The sequence below is a fragment of the Muntiacus reevesi genome, chromosome 18, assembly GCF_963930625.1.
Source record: "Muntiacus reevesi chromosome 18, mMunRee1.1, whole genome shotgun sequence".
Taxonomy (NCBI): Eukaryota; Metazoa; Chordata; class Mammalia; order Artiodactyla; family Cervidae; genus Muntiacus; species Muntiacus reevesi.
Window position 1 is genome coordinate 18,834,111 of NC_089266.1, and position 9,646 is coordinate 18,843,756.

The 9,646-nt window shown below is 45.4% G+C and overlaps 1 protein-coding gene across 1 annotated transcript in view; it reads left to right on the top strand.

The window, feature by feature from the left end:
- The window catches only part of MPP3 (MAGUK p55 scaffold protein 3), a 28,417-nt gene extending 19,010 nt beyond the window's left edge, over positions 1-9,407 (top strand). Inside the window, exons 14-19 of the mRNA XM_065909283.1 lie at positions 667-831; positions 927-1,007; positions 2,332-2,425; positions 2,958-3,066; positions 4,664-4,786; positions 6,908-9,407. Coding sequence (XP_065765355.1) covers positions 667-831; positions 927-1,007; positions 2,332-2,425; positions 2,958-3,066; positions 4,664-4,786; positions 6,908-7,084 — 749 coding nt within the window. The 3' untranslated portion in view covers positions 7,085-9,407. The remainder of the gene's footprint in view (positions 1-666; positions 832-926; positions 1,008-2,331; positions 2,426-2,957; positions 3,067-4,663; positions 4,787-6,907) is intronic.
- The last annotated feature ends 239 nt before the right edge of the window (positions 9,408-9,646 follow it).

The window sequence follows — 9,646 nt, forward strand, 5'->3', positions numbered from 1 at the left end:
GCATGGGCTTAGTTGCCCCGAGGCATATGGGATCTTCCCAGACCAGGGACTGAACCCATGTCCCCTGCCTTAGCAGGCAGATTCTTAACCACTGCACCACCAAGGAAGTCCCACACATACACATTTAATCCTCCACCCTGAGTCATGTGAGAGCTAGTTGCGGCCCTCATGTCCCTTCACCCCTAAATAGCTCAGCATGTGTTCTCTAAGGACAAGGACATTTTCTTATAATACAGGGCTATTACCAAATTATGGGAATTTCTTTTTTATTTTATTTTATTTTTTTAATTTATGCTGTTCATATCAACATTTTCCCCATTGTCCCAATAATGTCCTTTAGAGCATTTCCCCTGACCCAGGATCCAATCTAGGAGCACCCATTGCTTTTATAGATTTGTGTCTCCTTTCATGGATGGGGAACTGAGGCTCAGAGGGGTGATGACTTGCCTGGGGTCAGTCACATGCCAAGTAAGATAGTAGCCTTGAACCCTAATTTTGGATGCCAAGTGGTCCCCCTTTCATCATATTACTGTGCCTCCTCCAGCAGGAGGTGGTTGGGAGAGGCCAGTGGGTCTCAGTCGCACCTCCAGGTCTGACCAGGTAGAGAAAGTCTATAGGGAGATGCTGGGACAAATGCCACGGTGTCCTCCTGCCCTTCTCTCCAAGCTGGTCTTCGGAGGAGCTTCCGGCTGGGCCGCAGAGAGAGACTGGGAAGCCCACAGGAAGGAAAGACGTCTGCAGTGGCCGAGTCTCCGGAGCTGCCGACTTACGAGGAGGTGACCAGGTACCAGCACCAGCCTGGCGAGCGGCCCCGCCTGGTGGTTCTGATCGGTAGGTGACATCTCCAGAGAATGGGCGGGTTTCCTCCCTGGAGGGGAAGGCAGGGAGCCCAGCTGGAACCTGGCAGCCTTTCTCTTGTTTCTCAGGGTCTCTGGGAGCCCGACTACACGAGCTGAAACAGAGGGTGGTGGCAGAGAACCCTCAGCATTTTGGTGTTGCCATTCCACGTAAGAGGGTCCGAGTGTGTGTGTTTGTGTGTATGTGCATTGCACGCACATGTGTGTGCACGCAAAGATTTCCTGGGGCCTTGACTTCAGCAGCAGTGACTTTTATGCTGGGTTTTGAAGTAGGAGTTTTCCAGGCAGAGAAGAATGAGTTCTCTGTATCAAGAGAACAAATGCAAAGGTTTGAAGGTGTGACCCAGAGGAGCAGTGTGAGGGAGTGAGGAGCTTCGTGTGGGTGATTGGTGGGGTATGAAGCTGAATGGGAGGCTGGATGGATCAAGAGGGTCTCATATACTCATCTAAAGTGTTTGGAATCTAATCAGTGAGTGAATAAAAGTATTAACCCAAGGACATGGTCACAAGTGACCCTAGCAGCTTTGCCAGAGGTTGGACAAAGAGGTCACACATTAAAGTGCAGAGCATCCCCTGGGTGCCTGCCCTCTGAGACCCCCTTCTTTTCTTTCAGAATGCTCTGGAAAAAGCTGTGTACAGCTTTGAGTGTGTTCCTTGTTCTATGGGGAATCTGATTTTCCCCAGAGGTGTGCACCTTGATTCTATTATGGAAATCAGAGGGAAAGCACTCTGTGCTTTAAAATTGTGTAAGAGCCAGCTGTGCAGAAACATCCAGTCCATAAGGGGACTGTCTTCATGTCCCCTTTCCTCTCAAAATGAGAAATAATTGAATAAAGAATTAAAAGCATACAGCAGGGTCATCTGAGTTTTTGCCTCTTTGGCTCTCAAAAAGAAAAACAATTAGGAGGGACTTCCCTGATGCTCCAGTGGCTAAGACTTTGAGCTCCTGATGCATGGGGCTGCGTTTGATCCTTGGTCAGGGAACTAGATCCCACATGCTGCAACAGAATTCTCATGCTGAAGTGAAGACAGAAGATCCTGTGTGCCACAACTAAGACCTGGTGCAGCCAAATAAATAAATTAAAATATTTTTTAAAAGAGGAGCAATTGGGAAATAAAAACTTAGAGGACTAGGAATTCCTTTAGCAATTCTTTAAAACCTGCAAGCATCAGTGAGGCAGTTTTGCTGAGTGGTTAGGGGCATACACTTGGCCTGAGACAGAGTGTGTTCAGCCTGGCTTTGCTCCCTGCCAGCCTTGGGACCTCAGAACAGGGCTTAACCTCTGCACCTCTCAGCTTCCTCACCTGCAAAACTGGGGCCTCCTTTTGCCGACATCACAGAGCTGTGCAAATCAATGGCGTACCTGCACACAGGGACCCTGGGTGAAGGGAAGTGGGTGTTTGTACACAAACCAGCCATGAAGCTCTGAAAGGAACGAGCCTTGCTGCCCAGTGGTCCTTCTGTCTTCCATAGATACCACCAGGCCCCGGAAGAGCCATGAGAAGGAAGGAGTAGAGTATCACTTTGTCTCTAAGCAAACATTTGAGGCCGACTTGCATCACAACAAGTATGTCATCTTGATGGGCCAGTGGGGCCTCCGTGCAGCTGTGTGTTTCTTCATCTGGCCAATCTTCCACTTGACCTCCCGGGAAGGCTTCCCGGAAAAAGCAGAGGAAGTGGGGCCGGGGTGGGCGAGGGTGATAATCGTGGCGGGCCATTGATAGCTCAGTTGGTAAAGAATCCTCCTGCAGTGCAGGAGACCCTGGTTTGATTCCTGGGTCAGGAAGATCCACTGGAGAATGGATAGGCTACCCACTCCAGTGTTCTTGGGATTCCCCTGTGGCTCAGCTGGTAAAGAATCTGCCTGCAATGTGGGAGACCTGGGTTCGATCCCTGGGTTGGGAAGATCCCCTGGAGAAGGGAAAGGCTCCCCACTCTAGTATTCTGGCCTGGAGAATTCCATGGACTGTATAGTCCACAGGATCGCAAAGAGTCGAACACGACTGGGCGACTTTCACTTCACATTTACCTTTGGTGTGAATTCAAGCAGGCTCGGGAGCTGAAAGCCATTTTTTCCCCTGTGGTGGTTGGTGTTCTAGGTTCCTGGAGCATGGTGAATATAAGGAAAACCTCTACGGAACCAGCTTGGAAGCCATTCGGGTTGTGATGGCCAAAAACAAAGTTTGTTTGGTGGACGTGGAGCCAGATGTGAGTTCCTGGGGCCAGTTAGGAATTTTCCATTAATGGAATTTGTAAACTAGGGGGTTATACATTTTACAGAACATTCAACCTCAGTGCAGGGGCTTTTTATTCCAGAGCAGTGAGTGTTAACATCTCTTTGAGTCTCCTTGGAACTTCCCTGGTGATCCAGTGGTTAAGACTCTGTGCTTCCACTGCAGGGGGTGCAGGTTTGATCCCTGACTGGGGAGCTAAGATCCTGCGTGCCACATGGTGTGACCAAAGCAAATAAAACCCCAGACATCTCCTTGGGTATCCCTTTGACTAATGAAAGTTTTTGTACCCCAAAATTTGCACCTCTATGCAGAAACTCCCTTAATTGGAGGGACCCTCTTGGTGGCCCACAGACCTGGGATAGACTACATGCAGTAAATCACGCAGATGATGGCACCAACTGGTCCATTAGATGTGACAGTCAGGGTTGTTGTTTAGTTGTGAAGTCATGTCCGGCTCTTTGTGACCCCGTGGATTGTAGCCTGCCAGGCTCTTCTGGACAGTCAGTTAGATATAAATGCACCAATAAAAGCTGGGCCACCCCCTTCCCAACTAGAACAAGTGAAGTCAGTGGTTTCAAGGACCACTGAGGGAGGCAGTCAGGAGAGCAATTTGAAAGGGAAAAAGGGCAGACTTGACCTTGTGAAGTGTTTCAGAAACATTTCTAGTCCCGCACACCCCGCAGGGGCTTAGCCATCTTTTTCACCTTGTCTTTGAGAAAAACTTCTAAGCTTTGAACTCAGTCTGGGCATTTTTTTCCCCCTGTGTGGAAACAGAGTTCTGATTTTATCACATAAACTAGGTTTTATTTTACAGAGCTAGACTTGAAACAGATTCCCCAAAGCACCTTATGTCCGGAAAGGAAAAATCCTCACTAATTTGCACTTTCTGGAAGTTGGTAGTTGAAATTAAAAGTCTGAATTTAAAAATTTTTTGAGAAGTGATTTTATGATTTGGGTGGGGGGATGCAAACTGTATATATAGCAGTTTAATACCAGTGTGTCCAAATAGAGGCCCTCACATCATAAATAAAATGAGCTAATTAACAGGACAATTTGCATATGGAAAACCTTTAAAATATTTACAGTTACTTCAAGGGATCTCTTAGTCTCTTCATTTGCTTAACAGACTTTTTCTTATTTGAATATCATAAGGAGCACAAATTTTGCACTAGTCCAAATTGGTGACGTCTGACTAAATAGATACACACATTGAATCCTGCTGGTTCTTACTTCAGGAGTAGGCGGGCAAAGAAGGGAGTATGAAGGCTAGTTAGAGCTTGGGGGAGGGTGGGCAGAGCTCAGAAAGATGGCAGCTCTCGGAACTGAGGCTTTGGAATCTCTGTCCTCAGCGAGTGAGCTTCCAGCATCCAGCTGAGCCCAGTGTCATAGTGAAGAGTGGGAAAATGAGCAGGTGGTCTGCGTGGTTGAAGTCAACTGTCATATGACCATATAGTCAGGACCTTTGCCATTGGGGTGATGTGATGAAGCACACCGTTATTGAGCATGCGAGAAATACATTTCACAATAAAATACTCTCGAAGTACATAACATTCCTGAACTTTCTTTTTCAGGCACTGCAACAACTGAGGACCTCAGAATTTAAACCCTATGTTATATTTGTAAAGCCTGCAGTTCAGGAAAAAAGGAAGACGCCACCCATGTCTCCAGCTTGTGAGGATGCAGCAGCCCCACTTGTAAGTTTTCGAGTTTATCGTTTCATCTCCCAAGGCCTAAAAGGGCCTGTTTCAGCTGCATGTGGGCAGACGTACCTCCTGCATGAGACCATCTTTCCGTTTTTGCCTGTTGCCCGGACTCAGATGTCATGTGATGATTGGAAGGCTTAAGCTGGGGCAGCTGGAAGAACCACCTGATTCACACAGGGGTGGCTTAACCGGGGTTTCCCACCCTCCACCCCTTCACATGAGCATCCTCTCAGAAAATAAAGGACTGACCTCTTTCAGGCACCTGATCTGAGTGTGGCGAACCACAAGAATTTGTTGAACTCCTAAGTCAAACCCGCATAATTTTTAATTGAAACACCAACTTCAGGTCCAGCAAGCTAATCCAAGATGGAGGCAAGGGGCAGCAGGGGGAGTCTTCCCTACGTGCTGCTCAGGGCTGAGGCTCTCTTGCTGAAGCTGCAGGTGGTTGAGTTCCACCCTTACAGGTCAGGAAAAGGGTTCAAGGGATTGACGGCTGCAAAACAAATGTCACATGTTTTACTCCATTACAGGTTTACTTGAGTTCTTTCAAGAGACAGACATTTATTAGGAAGATAGAGGGATTTAGGGGCCAAAAAGAAAAAGTCCCTTTTATAATTTCTCAAATAGGTACATGCTTCCAGGAGGAACCGTGAGGGTGCCCGGGGGAGAGGAAACTCCAGAAGTGGTGGACAGGTCTATAGGATATGTGTGTGTAAGGGGGTGGGAGAAGCAGAATTTTAGATTCAAGGGCAGCAGTGGGATGCTGCAGGGTGCTTTTGAGTAGGAGAGGAGCCCTGCAAGATACCATAAAGAACTGGGAAGCTTGGCCCAATTTAATCTACTAGGTTGGCAAAATTTGTTTGGGTTTTTCTGTAAGATGTGATGGAAAAATCTGAACGAACTTTTGGGCCAACTCAATAGTTTTTTTTTCCCCCTCCTAGGGGGTTAGAAGTAAGAAGAAGAAATCATCTCAGCCTTTCTGTAGGTCTCTACTATCTTTGCGGTAGCAGGCAAAAACTGTTTCCTAGCCCTTTAGAACATATTTTCCAAAAGTATGGACACTGTCACTAAAGAAGGAATCTGGTTTTGATTGGTGACAGAAGAGGAGGAGGCAATATTCTGGAATGTCCTTTTAGGGGGAGACAGCTCACCCCCTACCATGGAAGAATAGAAACACTGAGCCCTAGAAGCAGAGGAGAAAAGGCAACAGAGGGTTGGAAAGAGATAGAAAGGGAGGTGGGTGAATGCCGGTGAGAAATTTCACTTTGCAGCTTTACTTAAGAGTGGATCCTGCCACTTTCCTGTCTTCCAAAACCCATGTTCATTGTCAGTGAACCACCTGCTTGGAATTTTAGTTACTAGAGGTATTTCTGAATGAAGATGCAGACCCTTGCATAGGTTGGGTGAAGGAGGGCTCATTGGCTGTCTATGCCTTAGTGTTAGCTATCGGAAAAGCAATCTGATAGAAGTCAGGTATCCTAAGGAAATGGGGCATTGAGTCAGGGTTGTCCCAGACTTTCTTAAATAACTCTCCTTTGTCTACTGTGCAAGTGTTTGGCTCTGGTTTGAGGAAATGAAAAGAAGAACTGAGTTCTACAGGGTGAATTAAGGTATCCTCTGAGGGCATTCAAATTACTTCTTTTCCTTTTCACCTTCATTGATTCCAGAAATGCTTGCTTGGCTTTTGTATAGTGAATACTATTTATGGTTCTTTCCTGTAATTATTTTAACCAAATTGCCATGCACCTTAATTGTACTATTTTTGAAATACCTTTGGACAGGAAGTGTGATAGTGACACATATATACTCACAGATATAGACTCAGCATCTACCCAAAGCACTTCATATCAGCTAACAGGTCCTCAGTAGATATCTTTTGATGACCGAACAGTGATTATGGCTACAATACATGAACTTTTCTTGGACGTTGGATAGGCTAGCATCACTACGCCCTGTTCTTGTGTACCCAGTTGGTTATTCAAGGGCCATATTCATCCACTTATTGCTTAAAATTTAGAGGTTGTAGCACTGCCCAAGACAAAGGTTGTAGGTCCATTACTTGTCAGGGGGATAACAACCCACTTGTTCCTTAACTACCCCTTTTCCTTGCAGGATGAGGAGCAGCAAGAGATGGCCGCCTCTGCCTCCTTCATAGACCAGCATTATGGGCACCTGGTGGATGCTGTACTGGTTAAGGAGGACCTCCAGAGTGCGTACAGCCAGCTCAGAGCGCTCTTAGAGAGGCTGAGCAAGGACACTCACTGGGTACCTATTAGTTGGGTCAGGTGACTGTATCCCAGAACATCCAGGTTGGAGGGGACCTGGAAGACCACCTGGCCCAGCCTACCCCATGCTACCATCAAGGAATCTCAAGTGAGAGGGGCAGAAATTTCCATAAACTCCATCCTCAAGAAGAGTCTCTGTGGGAAGTCTTGTTTGTCATTGGTTTTTGTCCATTGCTTTTCACTGCACTCCTTTGGAGCAGAAAACACAAGTCAAAAGGGGGTATATATCACAATATAACACATGTCATTCATTAAAGTATCACAGGCAAGTTGACCCTGATTCTCTGTACCAAAGTTGAGTAGCCACTGTCTTTTGGCGGGGGAGGTAGTGGTGAATGTATGCAGTACCAGTTTGCAGAGGTAATTTAAGCTTTATAAACAGACCGACACTTCATTTATCAGGCTTTGTCTGAAGTTGAGTTGTTTTACCCAAGAGGACTTAACATGCAACTGAAGTTCGCCTGTCTTCAGGCACTAAAATGTTGATCTTTTTAAAGTTTTTGAAAGTTTTTGTTTGCCTGGCAATGGAAAATGTGGTTCTCTGCCTTCTTGAATAGTGAGCATTCACAAACTTTTTTGACAGACTAAGGTATGCTTCCCTGTCACCATGAATTATTGTACTATTCTATGATACGGTGGTGTTTTCAGGGACTCTTGTGGAATGTAAGGCTGCTTGTGCCTTTTCTATATATCCTCAGACTCCAAAAATTTACCCTTGCTTGCTTTGATTTATTCTGTTCTGTCACTTGTCTCTCTTGTTACTGACAGTTGCCCTGGTTCTCACCTGTCCCTTCCTTCAGATTATAGGAGCTCCTGACATGCTAGGTCATGGAAAAACAGATGATCCCCACACCTCCAGCCCTACCCTCATCACATCTATGTCTAAACCACAATAAATCAGTCCTGACCATCAAAATCTAAGTATATAGACTCTGAGTGTGGGCCTGATGGGTTGTCTCTGAACAAAAGTGTTTAATATCACAACAGATTTGTGATACATCTTAGCTTCAGAGAATTTTCTTTTTAATAGCCAATGTATATAAACCTTTATTCTGTGCCAGGAGTCTACGCTAAGGCCTTTACCTACATGACTTTGTAGGTAATGCACCAAGCCAATGATGTAGTGTTCTTTTTCTTTTTGGCCACACAGCATTGCTTGTGGGATCTTAGTTCCCCAACCAGGGGTTGAACTAGTACTATTGGCAGTGAGAGTCCTAACCACTGGACTGCCAGGGAATTCCTTGATGTAGGATTCTTATCATCCCTATTATACAAATGAGAAAAACAAGGCTAAGAAAGTTTAAATAATGTGTTCAAGTTCACACAGCTTTAAAAAATGGCAGAGCCATAATATTAGAGTCCAACTCTAATACCAATGATGGTCATTAATCACTATACTGCCTCTCTTTTGTGGCCCCATAACTGAGGCTGCCTGTTAAGCCATTGACTTAGAAGTGAGGAATGTGCTCTCAGCTAGAATTTACAATAATATGCAATATGGCTGCAACTTCTAAGACTGGAAAGAGGCTGCTTACAGCTCCTGAAAGAGCTCTTCCTCATGAGAAAAAAAGGAGGCGAGGTAAAGTGCAAAGCACCAAGGAGAAGATCTGCTGCCTGTTTAGAAATTTCCATTTTGCCTTCTTATACAAAGATACCTTTTCCACTTTCTATTGGATTGGCCAAAATGTTGGTTCAGGTTTTTCCATTACAATGTTGCAGAAAAACCCAAACAAACTTTTTGGTCAACTCACATAGCTCATGAACCTGGTAGGTCCGAGGAACAGGATCACATTCTTCAGACCTTTCTAGCAAAAGGATGAGGACCTCTTTGTATTTACAAAGTACTGGATTCTTACCAAGTTAAATTAGTCTTAGCTGTTCCACATAGAACCAGGTGGGGAAGGCAGCTGCTCTTTGAAGCTGAGTGGCACATACCAAGTTGTGTATATTATACAGGAGAAAGAAAAAAGTGAACATGTTAGTCGCTTAGTCATGTCTTGACTCTTTGTGACCCCACGGACCGTAGCCCGCCAGGTTCCTCTGTCCATGGAATTCTCCAGGCAAGAATACTGAAGTGGGTAGCCATTCCCTTCTCCAGGGACTCTTCTGACCCAAGGATCAAACTCTTCTCCCACATCACAGGCTGGTTCTTTACCTCTGAGCCACCAGGGAAGCCCCATTATACAGGAGAGAAGGATTAAAATTAGCCCTCAGGCAAAAGACATGTAAGTCAAAATTACTCTTGAAAAGTCCTCTAGGGTGGTCCCTTGGTGGAGATCCTAACCAACCCTTAGCAGGGTCCAACTGGGTGGTTTTCCCCCATTGTAGGAGCACAATGGTTGAATAACAGATTTTTTTTAAAATTTCAAACAACTCAGCATTTTCTTATTTTTAATATTTTCTTAATGATTGTCAGATGACTATTTCATCTCTTCATCTTTCTCTTCATGTGTATTGTGAAGCAAGGCATTAAATTGTGATGCCTGCTTTATTTCCTGTCTAGGCAACCTCCTTACCCTGAAGGCAAACTGTGTTGACAGCTGTTTGGCTGCTACAAAATGTGTGA